This window comes from Saccostrea cucullata, unplaced genomic scaffold, assembly GCF_032062105.1.
Source record: "Saccostrea cucullata isolate Sc308-1 unplaced genomic scaffold, CSIRO_AGI_Scuc_v1 ctg962, whole genome shotgun sequence".
NCBI classification, from domain to species: domain Eukaryota; kingdom Metazoa; phylum Mollusca; class Bivalvia; order Ostreida; family Ostreidae; genus Saccostrea; species Saccostrea cuccullata.
The window spans coordinates 224,642-242,014 of record NW_026925544.1 but is presented as its reverse complement, the minus strand read 5'-3'; the positions used below and the strand labels follow the sequence as shown (position 1 = coordinate 242,014).

The 17,373-nt window shown below is 32.8% G+C and overlaps 1 protein-coding gene across 1 annotated transcript; it reads right to left on the bottom strand.

The window, feature by feature from the left end:
- Positions 1–531: 531 nt before the first annotated feature.
- LOC134269187 (uncharacterized) lies at positions 532–16,420 on the bottom strand. Its single transcript, XM_062751404.1, has 4 exons — positions 16,262–16,420; positions 6,402–6,665; positions 3,285–3,424; positions 532–594 (listed from the first exon to the last, which is right to left on the bottom strand). Exons 1-4 carry the CDS (start codon positions 16,329–16,331, stop codon positions 532–534), a joined length of 537 nt encoding a protein of 178 aa, XP_062607388.1. The 5' UTR covers positions 16,332–16,420.
- Positions 16,421–17,373: the final 953 nt, after the last annotated feature.

Below are 17,373 nucleotides of genomic sequence, written 5' to 3'. Positions count from 1 at the left end.
ATTTTGGTTGACCTGGTCAATATGTACGGAGTTATCTAAATTATGCTCAAACAAAACGAGATGAACATATTTCTTACTACATGTCGGATCCTCACCAATCTATCCTTGTTTAATACACAATGCATAATAACTAGATTGTCAGTTGTAAAATTCATTGTCACATTCATGGAACGTAGGATTTAGAATCGAAAGTTGACTAGAAAGTTGAATACAGGTCTAGATCTGGATCAAAATTTAGAATGTAAACGAGACAATAATGACATCTAGATGAGAATCTAGAATTCCTTTCTTAAATTATCATGGTTATGGCCTAACAGATAAATAAAAGATGTATGTAGAATAAAATAATAAAATCATTCTTCCTTTCCGTTGGTTTAGTACTAAATGTGTAAACTTTAAAAGGCCATGGTCCAAGGAACGTAACAAATTACTCTCTCCCCCTTTCTCTCTCTTTTAAACATGTTATTACATTCCGGAACAGGAGTGGGAAAGGGAACGAACAGGCGTTGTTTGGATCCCAACACATTCACCCTAGTCTTGTGACTCTTCTTGTACTTCTTCAACACTTGTGCTTTCATGAGGCTGTGCAAATATCTGAGATAAAATAACTAATTTTTTAATCAGGTATGAACAAATGCAAATCTGAATGATTAAGACAATACAGTGAATAGTCAATGTAGTTTATTTTCTGTTTAACAAAAAAAAATTTCCAGGAAATAAGTTTCAGTGCAACTTTATTAATGTCATTTTTATGTCTGACATTTCCTTTATCTTATTCCGAATTTACTCACAAAGGTCTACAATTTCTGAAGTTAATATTTGTTTTATCGAATCACGAAGATATAGAGAACCAAAGAACTAACCCTGTTCCTTTCATGCTGTTCATTGGCTCCTTGCACTAGAGGCCCAAGGGTGTTTACAAGGGGTAACTCCAAGAACACTTCGCTCAGTTCTTAACGTTTCCCCTGGTGTAGACGCTTCTTTGTAGGAATCTCAAAGTCCTTCATGAGTGTTAACCGAATAACATATCATGCGCGAACAGACTTCGTGCGAACGTGTTTTAGACCGAATGGATTCCGGGCGAACTAGAAAACGAGCGAACGGCATCAAAGTCGAACGCGTTTCATGGCGCACGAACATACATGTACAACTCATAGCAATCCTCGTTGAAATTGTCCTTCAGATTACTGTGTATTTCGAGGGACCAGACCACAGGTGCTTGAGAACAGGAACGCTTCCCTTCCCCTTCGATATAGACCCCGTTGATTTTTCCGACTTTTTTCTCATAAATAATCTTTCATTTAAATATTTGTTATAAGATCTATACAAACATATCAAAAAATTACCTAAAACAAACGTTCTATTAAATCTTCCCTACTCTCTATATATATTTATATATACAGAGTGGGGTAGAAATTTTTCTAAAATGTCGGTTTAAGCAAATTCTGTGAATTGATAGGACATTTTTAATCGCAGAAGTGTCATCCATATATAATGGGTGTTGCTAAAACGCGGAACGGAAAACGGAACGGAAAGTGGAACGGAACGGAAAACGGAATTTTCTGTCAAGCAAATAACATATAGATTCGATATAAATCAGATTAAAGAGCAATATTCTTGTTGTAAAAGTCATTTCTAATAAAAATTATTGTAGACTTTTACATATTCATGAGTTATACACACCCTCCGTGGAAAAAAGGTACTGAAAGAAATTCACCCCCCAACCCTCCAACTCGAATAAGGATTATCGTATTTGGGCGAAGGCGTATTCCCCTTTTTTCGCTTGTCAAATAAGTTGTATGTTGGAAATTATTTACTGACCCCTCCCCCATCTTTCTATTTATTTCCAATGTCAATGTCTATAAAGGCAAAAAGAACTAGTTATGATATTCAGATTATGCACGGAGTGTCAAATTCGCGATTCATGAAAGGGGGAGTGGCAGTTTCGGATCTGTGTAGGGGCCCACAGCCACATTAAAAATTGATTTATTAAACCTTACACAAAAAGAGGTGGAACTATAATAACTTCTCAGACTTTTCCGATTAACGGGAAAAAAAGCTCATTTTACGGGGTTATTCATAAGCAGCCCCTACCCACATATGTGCCGCAAACAAACAAAATTTAACTTCATTGAATGCAAAGATTCTGCATTATATATCAATCACATGAAAGTTTTCCAACTTTGTGTCTCCAGAATTTAAATATATTGAAAGCAACTCTATTTTGAATAAAAATTTTAACAACAGTGTGTATAAGAGATGTTTATTCGAGCGTACTGTAAAGGTTTGCCCTAACCGTAATCTTAATCATTATTTTTAACATTTTATTTCTCTGTCCATGGTTCATCTAGATATCAAATGTTTGCCGCCCTTTACACCCCCAGTCATAACCTTTTTCCCACGGAAATGTTCGTTCAAGTTGATATCGTTGCACTTTTTGTGAATGTTATTAATGTGGTAGTTAATGTAGTCTGAAAGATGCTGGAGTTGAAACTTATCCCCCCTCCCGAATCAAACAATTGTTTCTTTTTGTGTTTTATCCCCCTCGCGAATCAAACAATAATCTTCTTTTTGTGTTTTTGCTTGTCAATACTTTTATAGTTCGTTTACCCCCCCCCCCACCCCTTTCAAATTCAATTCTAGGTGACTGATATGTTTGCCATTTTCGTAAATAAATGAAAAAAATTGTATATTTTAAGTGTTTTAATCCAAAATAATATATTCCGTTTTCCGTTCCGTTCCGCTTTCCGTTCCGTTTTCCGTTCCGCGTTTTAGCAACACTTATATATAATGTATGTGAAAAAAGTCTTATAGGCCCAGGTTTTATATAGGGGGGTTGTCCTGTCCTTAAGTATCTGTGGACCAGACCAGTCTACCTTCGTCAGCTACACAAAACAACACCAGGCCGCTCACAGTCGCTCATCTTTGTGAAAAACATGAACCGAGACGACATCTGACTATTGCTATATCCTACCAAAACACACATGTGTCCGACACTTTTACTTGCCATTAACCCTTTGAAAATACAAACTCACTCAGAGACTTTCTACAAATGGCGCAAACTTATGTGTTGTGACGTCACGTCTGCTTTGATATTGAATACCCTCTTTGTCGGTAACGTCAAGGTATATATTTATAAAATTTTTCAGTTTTTTTGTGCAATGTATTATATTTTCCTCTTATTTCACTGGCTATATACATTTCTGGATTATCCTTACCTCTTATTTTAATGGCTACAGACTTTACTGCATTATTCCTACCTCTTATTTTCAAGGGCTACATACTTTTTCTGGATTATTCTTACCCCTAACATTAATGGCCACGGACTTTTTGGCTATTAGGTCATCCCTGACCCATTTTCCTTCTTCCTTCACTTGTTTTAACACTTCACAGGTTAAGTTCCCCGCATCTGCCTTCTGTACGTCTTAAATAAATCGAAAGAACAGAGGATGTTTGTTACATGAATTATGCATATCAAGGTCAGGATCTAGAAAGAGCTATGCAACTGCATTAATATGTTTTTACTTTAACCTTTCCTTTGACTTTGACCCCACTTTTAACTACATAATACAAAACATATTTACCAAACTTAGCATTCTGATACGTATTTGTAAGAACTATTCAAATACATCAAGAACGTTCCGGAGCATTCATGTCTTATGAACATATTTGTAGTTTAAACTGTCAATGAAATATGAAAAAATTCAATGAAAAGTTAAGAAAAAAGTCATGAATATGCATTCACGTTAGCCATAAATTTTGAATAGTTGGTGCTAGGGCTTTCATATTTCACAGGTGCATTTCTTGTGACAAAACCTTTATTGGTTATAGAAATATTTTACCCATTAACCCAAACCTTACAGTTTGGCCCATATTCAATTAAAACAAATTTAACCTTGACCTTGACTTTTGAACCGTTAGTACTAGTTTTGACATTTGATTATCACAACTTCATTTAAATTATTTCTTAAGGTAGGATTCTTCTCACACGAAACTGTATTTCTTGTATTTAAAAATTAATGAAATTTTTACAGAATCAAAAAATTTGTGACGCCAGAATCCAAAAAGTTAAAATGGGAGATTTATTAATAAATGAACCTATTACAGAAAAACAAGGGAATATTTCCTTCGGAATACATCAATTTTCACAAAAGACACAAAAATAATTTACTTTCAATATAAAAATCGTATGGGCTTCGTTTCCACAAATTCTTTTCTTCACAAGATAAAAATTGCTGAAAATATTTTTTTGGTATTTCTGTAAAACAGATCCAGGAATTTTGATTTATGTTTTTTATGATTGTATTCATGTTACCATATTTTGGAGAGATTTTGAAAATTGGTTTCAAGCTATTGAAAATTTTTATGTTATTTAAAAACAAAAGGTGATGCTGGGTAATATTGAAGGAAGTTATGTAGAAAATTTGCTCATCTTGTTAGGAAAAGGTACTTGTATTACTCAAGAACTCAAAACATACAATACCTAGATTTACAGAAGCAATTAACATTGTTAAGTATTACAGGAAAATTAAAAAAAAAATTGAAAGCAATTTTCATTGTAAAACTCTGAATAGTTGTTGAACAAAAAGTCTTTAGAATCCTGAGAGCTTTAAGATGAGATCAAGAAAAAGGGACTGGGCACCCAAATTAGGGGCCAACTAAATTGTATAGTAAATGGGCGATGTTTAATTTGATTTGCTATACGTAAAAAAAATTCTTCTTATCTCTAATTAGATGTAATAATGAACAGCTGGCATTTTGGGAAAGGTGCACAGAGTGCATGTGGTGTGTTACGTTTGTTAGGGTGTGTTCGTCTATATATGTTTTGTGTTTTTTTGTTCTTTTGTATGTTTTTTTTAAAAAAATCATAATAAAAAGAAAGGTCTTGTCACAAGTAATATACATTTGTAATATGAAGACCCTATCTCTTCTCATTCAAAAGATATGACCAATGTTAAAGTTTTTGTGACGGACGGACAGAACTACAGACTAGAGGGTTCTTCTCTGGTGTCTGACTAGATGAAATATTCAATGTATATTTGCTTATATATCTCTTATATATTTAGATGTCTGAGATTTAAAAGATCTTTTTTTTTCCTCATCACAATTGTACATCCTCGAATAGATATGTTAAATTACGACCTTGACCTTTGACCTTAAAATAAATAGGTTTTTTTTTAAGCCAAGGGTAGTTGTGATATGAAATATTATTGCAACATCTCAAAGGTATCGGATGGAAACGAAAGTATTAAAACATATAAATATTAAAAGTGTTTTTATTTATGACCTTGAACTTTTGACGTCAAAATCAATAGGGTTCCTCCTTAAGCCATGGAGATTATTGTGTAAAATTTCATTACAAAAGCTTAAAGCTTTCGCGATATCGCTTGGAAAAGCGTTACGAACAGACAGAACTACGGACGGAAGGCCAGCTGGACGGACAGACAGACAGAAATTATCATATTAATACCTCATTATAATTATTCTACATAATGTGTTTACTTATTTGAGTAGTTATAGATTATCACATGACCGGGCTATTAAACTTCATATTTCTCGGTCCTTAGCATGCTTTTCATCATATTCCACCACTTCGGAAACCTAGTGCATTTTCCCGCAACATAGTTAAAATGATATCGTTGGAAGAAAACACTCTAGAGAAGTAGACATACGCGTCAAGATAGTCTGGTTTACGTCACAAAACTGCTTTTTAGTGATGTGTCAAAAATTTGGTTACAGTAACTTTACATTAAAAATGAGAGTGAATTTGAGAACGGTGACGAATTTGAAGTTTATGTTTATTTAAAACTTATAATTATTAATTTACTTATTTCGGTATAATAAACAATTCATTGCATGAATGTTCGGGAAACATAAAATTTTATTCAGCCAAGAAATATCTCATCCTCTCGGATGTAGCCGTCGGGGAATAAGATTTTTCTTGGCTGAATAAATCCTCATAGCTCCATCACTGTAATGCAATAAATGTATAACGTTCCCCCACTTTCAGCGGGGGATACTGACATTCAAGCAAGTTTGTCTTTGTAAGGCAGATCGACTCCAATTCCAAGATATTTAATTTCATTCATAAACAAGTAATTACCGAAATTTCACGATTTTGGGGACACTTTTTCATATAGAGGCCTAAAGAGAAAAGGGGACCCCGCTAGGGACTTGTACCTTCTTATGCAATACTCTCAGAATGCATGTTCCTAATGTTGAGGGAAAATAAATGACTTTGAAATGACCTTGATTCCAATACAGATCGATCAAACTTAATTTCAGTTAAAATAATAAATACCATCACTCGGTCATGTTGTCATCTTGAATCAAAGAAAATACAAGAAACATAAGAGGAATCCCTCTTTTAGTAGTCCATTTATTATCGCGAAACTACTTACTTCTTACGGTAAATTCTAAGCTGAGGTTGTTTGCCTGAGGGGAGAGCACACTACAGGCATACTTGTCGAACATAGAGGGCTCCTCGAATTCACAGAGACTGGTCAGCTGGCGGCCATTGTGGTACCACCTGACCTTGAGTTTACTGATAATGTCCAGGGCAGACAGCCCGGGTATGTTACACAATGCCGTTAAGTTCTCTCCCTTGTTAAGCATGGCTGATGCAGGTGAAATTAACACTGTATACTCCTGAGCCTGAGCCATCCCTATACATAACATGATTATTACATTATGAAGTAATTTTTTTTTATGTATACAAAATTTTATTCACATAAGTGAATGGGATTGGGCAGCAGGCAAAGCCTATTTTAGCCCTCTCCCTACAAGGTCAAAATGAACACACAATATATAGATATAAAGATAAATAGACAAACATAGTAACAATACATACAAAAGTAAATCAAGTTCATGAGTTTGATCACAATCAATAATATTTTGAATTGTTTGGAAAAGTACATTTCTTGGAGAGTTATATTTTGGACAAGCAAAAAAATAATGATGAGCATCGTCAACAGAGTCAATACAGTATTCACACTTTGGTGTTTCTGATAAAAATTGGTTATATAAGTCTGCCTTTAAATTACTTGCATTATTTCGCAATTGGCAATGTATTATATTGTACTTTCTTATTCCAAAATGATAAATTTCTTTACCTTTTTTACAATAATAAGAATTTAAAAGACTTTTAAATGAAGATATTCCAGGGGCATTTCTGATATAATCAGGCAAATCATTCCATAGTTTAATAGTTGATGGGAAGAAATTTTCCATATATGATGTAGTTCTAATAGAAGGAATTTTGAATTCTGCATCATTATTTCTAAGATTATAGGGGTGGTTTGTAGGACGAAAAGGTTCAATCAAGTCCTTTAAATATTTAGGTGAATAGCCATTTATGATTTTATATAATAGTAGCAATTTATGAATATTCCTCCTAGTTTGTAAAAGATTTAACCCTAATTCATCATACAATTTTGATCTAGAGGAATTTGATCTTAATCCAGTAATAATTCTACCTGCTTCAACTTGGATATCTTCTAAAAGTTTTGCATCTTTTTCACAATTGTCCCAAACAACATCAGAATATTCTAAAACAGGTCTAATAAATGCAAAATATATCTTAATAAGTGTTTTTCTTTTCACCTTATACTTAAGCATTCTGAGGATATTTAGTCGTTTTGTAGCTTTTTCATAAATTAATTGTATATGCGAAGTCCAGGTAGCATCACTTTGAAAATGTAATCCGAGGTGGGTATGAGATGCATTTTGAATAATGGATGGGCCATGATGACCAAATGTTATAGGCGGATATTTTATATTTTTGCGGGTGAAATCAACATTTACAGTTTTGTTTGGATTAAAGTCAACAAGCCATTTTTTTTGACCATTTATCAATTAGGTCTAGATCACTAGTAAGCGACTGTGCTACATTTGTGGCTTCTTTTTCTACAATAGCATATAAAGAGGTGTCATCAGCAAAAAGACGTATATTATTTGCTAAATCATCACAAATATCATTTATGTATAGGAGAAAAAGAAAAGGTCCCAAAACAGAACCCTGGGGAACACCAGCATTTACTGTCTCATGGTTTGATGAAAAGCCATCAATTACAACTTTTTGTTGTCTATCACACAAATAATTCTCAATCCAGCCTAATATGTTGCCATTAATACCATATTTTTTATATTATGAAGTAATGATTGCTGGGTGATGAAGAAATTGCCACGGTGGCAGTGGCAGGCTTTTTGAAATTGATATTTATAACATCATTACATCTAGCAGTATCTCTAAAGTGGCTTTGACCTTTCTGTATCAATAAAAGAAAATCACAGAAAATGTGCAATTTACGGCGCATGACTTTTTGCGTTTTGTTTGGGACAATTTCTCCACTTTCCAACTTTCGTTAATCATCTACCTTTCATCCCCTAATTTTAAACACATTCTTAAACTAATTTGTATATTTCATCCATTTCTCAAATCTTTATAGTCGCCTCCTCAGGCGATAAACTGGCTTGATTTGAATTTTCTGAGGGATTGCAGAAAATTATAATTCAAGCAAGTTTAAAGCTTGTAGAGATGACTATTAAGGGGTTGGGATGTGGATGAAATATACATATAAAAATATGTCATAATTGATGGTGGGAAAGGTAGATGTTTTACAGATTTTAGCTCACCTGGCATTGTTTTACAGTTTTTAGCTCACCTGGCATTTTTTTTTTACAGTTTTTTGCTCACCTGAGCTCAAGTGAGCCTTCTGATCACCCGTTGTCTATCGTCCGTCCATCCGTCCGTCTGTATACTGTTTACATTTTTAACTTCTTCTCAAGAACCACTGGGCCTATTTTAGCCAAACTTTGCAAAAAGCGCACTTTGGTAAAGGAAAATTTAAATTGTAAATATAAAGGGCCAAGTTTCCTTTCAAGGTAAGATAATCAAGGAAATAGAAAATAGGGTTAAATCATTAAAAATCTTTTCCTGAAGAACTATTTGACCAAAAAAGATGAAACCTATGTGAAAGCATCCTGGGGTAGTGTAAATTCTGAATTGTTCAAATTATGACCCCAGTGGTAGGACAGGGTCAAAATAGGGAATCCAAATTTAACATTGAAATGTAGCATGTGTAGTGGGGAAAAACTTTTTAAAAATCTTCCTCTCAAGAACCCCTGGGCCAGAAAAGCTAAACTTTATGTGGAAGATCCATTGGTAGTGTAGATTCTAATTAAAAAAAATTATGACCACCTTTGGTAGGGCAGGGTCACAATAGGGATTTCAGTTTTACATAGAAATATATAGGGAAAAAACCCTTTTAAAATCTTCTCAAGAACCACTGGACCAGACAATACTGTAACTAAAAAGCACAGAGAATCCAAAAAAACCCTGAAAAATACTGAGTGGTACTGAGAAAACTCTGAGTGGTACTGAGCCCGGTATTGAGTAAACAAAGGTAGTCCTGAGTAGCACTGAGGTTTTCACTGTGTACACTGAGGATATACTGAGAAGCAATGAGGTTGACTCTGTTGGTACTGAAGAGGTACTGAGGGATTTTGAGTTGGCTCTGAGGTCACTGAGCTGATACTGACATTATTAAGAAATCAGTGATCCAACCACGTCTAGATTTTGCTTTTCTATTAAGAAATCAGAATTTGTTAATACATTGTTCGAATTTTGTAAGATTTATCATAAATGCTTTGTCCTTCGTTTAATTTAATGAATAAAAATCATATAAGTGACAAAAATGCATTTGATTCACTTTTAAAGGGTTAATTAAAAGCAGATTTGAATATCTATTCTTCAGAAGATTCAGCAGTATCAGGATATTTTGATGTGAAAAAAAAATGGAGTGAATCCTTTAAAATATTAATATTTTTATTTACGACATTTAAACTCAAGCAAACTTTTTGTTTTATTCTGACCTAGCGATGTTTTTATATACAGTGTATTGTAATATTTTTATTCGGAAAACGTGGTCTGAAATCAGTGTATCTTTTTTAAAGTAATATTTAATTTTTGTCAACGTTTACTCCTGCATTAATTTCTGGAAAGGAATAATTTTATTGAGATAAAAGTTACAATTGCCACAAAAACAGTGCAAAATCCTCAAAATGAAATGCAGCGAAGAATTATTCAAAATAATGTAGAGGATTATTAACGTGAAATTTTTAATAAAATCTGAAATTGTCAAAAAGGTTTCAATGTCAACAAATGAAAGACAAATTAACAGCTACCGAAAAAATTGCTTTTTTGCACATTTGGAAATAATATTTTAACATGGTTTCTATTTTGAGTGGCTAGTGTTACAAAATATCTATAGTACTGGGAATGTAAATGGTCTTAACATGGTAAAACAGGCACTTGTTTCGGAAATAAATTTTTGACCCATTTGACGAATTACACTCAGTACCCCCTCCCCATAAACGCTCTCATTTACACTTTCAAAGGAAATGCATTGGCAAATTGTTTATTACCAATATCTTCTACGATAATTTATCTACACAACCATATATAGCATGCGAGTCTTTGTTTTCATTCATTTGCGTAAACAGCATGAAAACCCTGCTCACCGGGTGAAAAGTCGAACTCAACCATAAAACGGTATGTGCTAATCCCGGGCAAAGAGCAAAATTAGAAAATGAGTGGGTTTAAAAATTCAATCCAAATTTTTAACTATTGCTTTGAAGAAGTAAAATTTGATTGTGACTCATTTTTCTGTAAAACATTACGACATTTTTCTGATGTATTCTAGAAACAGATTTTTAGCCAATCAAAATCACTGTGTGAGATATACCGTTTCATGGTTTACAGTATACATTCCGATTGACAGTTACATATATTTACTGAACAGCTAAATAACCACAATGTGGACATAAATTAAAAAAAAAGATAACTTTTCTTTAAGCGTTGAGTAGCCGATTACTCATTTGTTGAGCACTCGTGAGAGCGGAAGGTTTTACTCATTAGTTGAGTAGTATTTTGATTACTGTAATTTTGTATATAGTTTGTTTATCTTACTTAGTATTTTTTATAGTGATTTTTAACACTGATTTGTTTTGTTAGTTAATTAAGGGTAATCATTTTTTTTTATACAAGAAATGGTTTTGAAATTCAAAATATACTTCACCGTTTTCTATATTTTGCCAATTATTTTAAGGTATTTTTTTGAGTCTCAATCTCAGTTTAGTTACTGAGGGATCCAGTATCAGAAGAGAACATGTTACAATATCTACTTTTTAATGTGCCGCACAACTGCTTAAGGGGGGTCGACTAGGGTTTTGTTGTCTACAATACAGAAACTCTTTATTCCATACCATATATAACTTACATTGACTTCAGTGGACATGTAAATTTTGGGGGAAAATCTACCGCCTAGGTATTTTTAAGGGAACGTCTCAAATTATAGGTATTTTACTAAAAGATTATAGGGAAAAGTGCAAAATTTTTGCTCTTTAAAGGATATTATGCAAATACTGCTATAGACATTTCGCTCAAACTATAATATATGACGAATAAAACTATATTGTGCATTATATGTAAGTACCACAAAATTCTACCGCCTTGTTTCCAGAGGGGACTTCTCAAATGCAAAGAAATATCAGTTTTTCATGTTTTCACATAGTACTATAAAATATGACGAGTACAAAGAATTTATACCAAATAAAAATATAAAAATGATAGAGAGATTCTCAAATTTCTATGTTTTAAATTTCAAGTGTATATATTTATTACCTTTCCTTTTATAACATTTTTATTATCCCCTCTTTAAGACTTTCACCAATCTCGTATCAGTTGGAAAATCGCTCTAAAAATCAGTTATTTAAAATTTTTATTACATTTCTAAACTGAAGTTTCTTAATTTTGTTATTTTTTTTTAAAAAATGACAACATTGCTTTAAAACAGTAAAAACTCTTCATTTTACAAAGATGCGTAAAATATTGCGCAATGGAAACCCCAGTCGGCCTCCCTAAATGTTATTAATATAAATAAAATTAAAAATATGCAATGAATGATTTAAATAAATTTTTTATTGACAGTATGCTTTACAAGGAAAGGTGGTAATATGTTTATCAAAATTTTCATGTGTGTTATGCAATAGTATTTGGTATGTTAGAAACATTACCATTTCCCTGAAATTAAGGACTTCTGCGCCGCATAATTGTATCACTTTTATTAAACTTTCAGGTGTGGTTCAAGAATCCTTTTAAAAATTCCAAACAAATTATGTAAATAATTTTATCAATTAAATGAACAATAAGGAAAAACAAATTCAGTTTAATTGTTGACGTGTTTCAAGATACTTGCACCTACACATTTTGATTTGACAAGAGTTTAAAAACAAGATGTGTTTGTGAAATATGAGCCCGGCGTTTTCAAAATTCAAAAAAGCTATTTTATGCATATACTGTAAAAGTGGTTATTTACACTGGTTGTTAAGTATGCGCTTGTGACCATCAAGCATTGCGCGTGGGTGTAAAATACGCGGTCGCAAGAGTTGTAACTAACATCGAGTAGGTCATGGTCAAAAGGTCATTGACCTTGGAGTTATTTGAAAGAAATTCTATGTTATTAGTGGAGAATGCATACTAAATATGAAGTCTCTATCTCTCATGGTTCAAAAGTTTTGCCGAAGGTTCAAAAAGGCATATAGGTCACAATCAATGTCATTGTCATTGACCTTGGTGCAATTTAAAAGAACTCTTAAAATTAGTGGAGTTAGCGTACCAAATATGCATTCTCTATCTCCTATGGTTCTAAAGTTAAGGCGAAGATACGAAACCTCTATTTGAGCATATAGTTCACATCCAATGTCACAAAGTTATTGACGTTTGTGTCATTTGAAAGAGCCCAATTAGTGGATTTTGGATATCAAATATGAAGTCTCAATTTTTTTATTGCTCAAAAGTTATGGCGAAAGTTAGGGTTAGGGTTGCAGACAAACAGACAGAACAAAGACAATATGAGCCCTGAATAATGATCTGGTTGCAAAATGAAAGAAATTTGACCATTAGATTACAATAAAACTCATAAGAAAAATAATTAATTTTTGAAAAATAGCCTCAGTGTAACTCAGGATTACCACAGTATTATAAACCTCAGGGCTACTCAGTATCAGCTCAGTGGCCCCAAAACCACATCAGTATCCCTCAGTAATCCTCAGTACCACCTCAGTACCAACAGATTAAACCTCAGTGCCTCTCAGCATGGTCTTCAGTATCTACAGAGAAAAGCCTAAGTGCTACCCAGGACTACACATTACCTCAGTTAACTCAGTACCGGGCTCAGTACCACTCAGGGTTTTCTCAGTACCATTCAGTACTACCTCGGGGTTTTGTTTGATTCTCTATGCTTTTCAGTTACAGTTGTGAGAAAAGCTGAAACTTGTGTGGAAGCATCCTTGGGTAGTGTTAATTCTAAATTATTCAAATTATGACACATAGGGGTAGGATGATGCCATAATAGGGAATCCAAGTTTTACATTGAAGTATATACAAAATAAAAACTTCAAAAATCTTCTTTTCAAGAACCACTGGGCCAGAAAAGCTGAAACTTAAGTGGAAGAATTCTAGAATAGAGTAAATTCTTAAATGTTCGAATCATGACCCTTTTGGATTGAGCAAGGTCAAGATAGGTATTACAAAGGGGGAAATCTGGAAAATAACAGAATGGCCAAATTCACTCAGGTGAGCGATGTGGCCCATAAGCCTCTTGTACACTATTGGTATAATTTAGAACATCGATAGAATTTCTGTGTATTGTTTTCACCTTCATGTAGATATTTAAATAAAATGTCGTCTCTAATCAATATATACACTGAACAAAACTTCTAAGGGCTCACCTTACATTTTTTACGTTTTAAAGAACAAAAGCTTACAATTAATAATTTCTTTCATTCATGGTTAATGATTGATGTATATTTCAGTTCCATGTTAACGTTTCATGTAAGTATCTTGTCAGAATTTTAAGCAAACTGTCAAGGAGATGATGTGCCATCAAAATGAAAATTCACATAAAATAATCTCTATGGAGTAAGACCACCACTCGCTCTAATTATTGCAAGACACACTTTTCTCAGGGATACACATACATGTCCAAGAACGAATTTGATGTCGAAATCGACGATATCGACAATATTATGTCGATATCGTATCGATATCGATGATGATGAGCACTGTTAATTTGAAATACTTGGTACCATATATGACTTTGTGCTATGTCGATATCGTCGATATCGACAATAACATGACGATATCCTATCGATCCTTTTTATAGAATTTTCATAATGTGGTATAACATTATTTTTCAAGATCACAAGTGATATCAAATTCATTATTAGCATGAATTTGTAATAAAATTATGATAAGGAAGAGGTAAGTGGTTGTTATTGATTTATGTTAAGTTCAGAGCAAGATGTTGGGTGAAGGTGAAAGTTGTTAAATATATTTAAACAATCATGATTCGATATCGATACGATATCGTCGATATCGACAGTAGGGTAAACTAATTAATCAGAGAGTAAATATACAAAAGCGTTGCATGAGGAAATAGAACTTATTGTCATGGGATATGTTAAAATTTTAGATTTTGTATTAGGGTGAAGGTTGGTTAAGTAATATATTTTAACAACTATGAGTCGATATCGATACGATATAGTCGATATCGATGGCAGGTATAATCTTTATTTAAGTAAAGTAACTGTTATTAAACATAAATACACATACAATGTAACGGGGACGGTATTTACAAGGAAGTGAGCAAACATGATTCGATATCGAAGCGACATCGTCGATATCGACGATATCGACACTACAGGGAAAGTTTGATAAAAGGTAGTTTTCAAATAACACGTTAAAAATACAGTACTTGTATTATAGATGGAAACCATAATTCTTTGAACAATCATGATTCGATATCGGCACGATGTCGTGGATATTGAAGGTAAGGAAGACTTTTTAAGACAGAAAGTAATGTAATAAACACACAAGAAATGTTGTAGTAAACTATAAAATAGTAATTTGTCGATATCGTATCTACATCGTGTCTTGGACATAACTCGGGATACAGTGTACCTATAATAGATTGACCCATCTACTGCCACACCTACTGTATGGATCAGTCTAATCCGTTGAAATTGTGTGGAGGACGAGGGTTGGGGTGGGGGGATAACATTCCTTATAAAATTCCCAAATGTGTTCAATGGGATTCAGATCAGGGGATTTGGCAGTTCATCATCACACAGATTCCTTTTGGTCCATATCCTAAGACATTTAGCTCATAACTTCAATGCTTTAAGAATGAATGATTCAGACTGTTTGAGATGATATTAAACTATCATGATTACCATCTTATTATTATTATGTCTTACCATTATCTTACCATTGAATTTGTTTATTTTGATGTTTTTAAAACTATTTCAGGCCAATGTAACTGTTACAATCTTTTGACCTGGCTGTAACGCGAAACCTAGGCCCCAGGCAAAAATCCAGATCACTTCCGGTTCGGTTAAATGTTGTCCAATGCTTTCAATTTGTGATAAGTTGGCAATGAAAATGACGCACATCTTATAGAAAAATGATTTTAAATAGTTAATTTTTTACGAGTTTTTTACTGTCAAAAGTAATATCAAAGACAAATAAACACTATGAAATAAAAAAAAAGCGTAAAACATGGTGCAAAATAGAGTAATCCAGATATATCAATATTCCAACGGCGCTCCCTCCTATTTCAATGGTCATTTTGCCAATGTTTTGTTGTTTTTTTTAAAACAGTTTTTAAAAATTGATAATTGACACAAAAAGATGCTGATTACACAAAACACGTGCCACAAAGTGAAAATTTATTGTTTTTACGTTTGGTCACGGGAGCTTGGTTTTCATCGTTGATAATTGCATTTCTTTCAAAAATTGTTGACAAGATTAATTATTGGTTATAATAATTTAAAAATATCACACCATCATAGTATGTATAGTTTTAAACAAATCTGACATTATCTCCTAAATTGCATAAACATTACACATAAAAGCGTGTTGCAAAATAAATTCTGTATTACAGAAATTTTTTTAAAAAAATCAAATCTCTGAAAGAGTTTCTTTTGTCCAAAAAAATTATAATTGATTAAAAAAGCTAATTATTTTGGAAATCAAGGATTGCTGCTTATCATAATTATTTTCATGAGCTCTACACACCTTCTATACACCTTAAAATTTTACTGCAATCATTCATTAAAAATTCTTAACATTGTACTCTTTTCAACGTTTGTTTTTTTTTAACTGCAAAACATAAAGTAATTATAAAAATGATATACTCACCAAATACAGATTTCATTAATAGAAGGATACATATTTGTAAAACAACTGCTGTATTGACTGCACGCAACATTTTGAAGAAACTGAAAGTACTAGTATCGAATTATATCTTTATGTCAATAACAGTACTTCCTTTGCCGTAGAAAACTCATAATTAAGTTTCTTTTTATGTACAGTCAGTGAAGAAGGAAATGAACCTTTTTCTAATTGTTCTTCTCGTGATATTATCCTAAAGTATATTTTTGCTAAGTGGTTGAACAAGACACTTAAGGTTAACAAAGTAAACTTTTTAAACAGGATTTAACATGTTTAAGACTTATCTTTATAAGATAGCTTATAACGTGTTATTTTATATATCTACATTTGCAAATATCTTTTTAGATGAACCTATTGAAGAGAAAATATGTTCAATTCTGTATGAACTTCATTTCGGGGTCAGAGGTCAAATCCCTACCCAATCCCAGAGTGAGATGATATTTTTTCTACATTTTCTGTCACGGTGCAACTTGTTTTTAAATATTTCTAAGTTAATAACGACGAAAAAGACAAAATGATTAAATCAGTAAATCTTCTTTCGATGTAAATAATGTTTTGAATCCTGTAATTAGCCCAAAATCGCACTTACCTTTTTAACCCGAAATTCCTTTAGAGTTATGTAAACTAAATCATGCAATACCACCGCTTTTGACTTCAAATATATTAAGAACTCATGAATTAGTAAGATTATTTTCAGAAGCGATTACCTTGCATTGTTCTTTCACAATATATTTCACATATTTCACATGTATATTCCTTGAGACAAGAACTTTCTTTTGATACCACCAAATTTGATCTTTTGACCTTGACCTTGGGAGTTTAACCCATCTTTACATAAAAAATCAAAACTTTTACTTTGGTCATATTTTTTTAACAGTAGATACCTGGGCATTTATACTTCACATATGTATTTTCTGTGGCAAGACCTTTCATTGAGTATCAACAACCTTGACCTTTTGACCTTAGAGATTTCTATACTTATAAAAAAACTTCAACTTTTGCCAAAACTTTTGAACGGTAGGGGCCAGGGCTTTCACACTTCACATATGTAATCCTTATGAAAAGGCTTTATTATATAG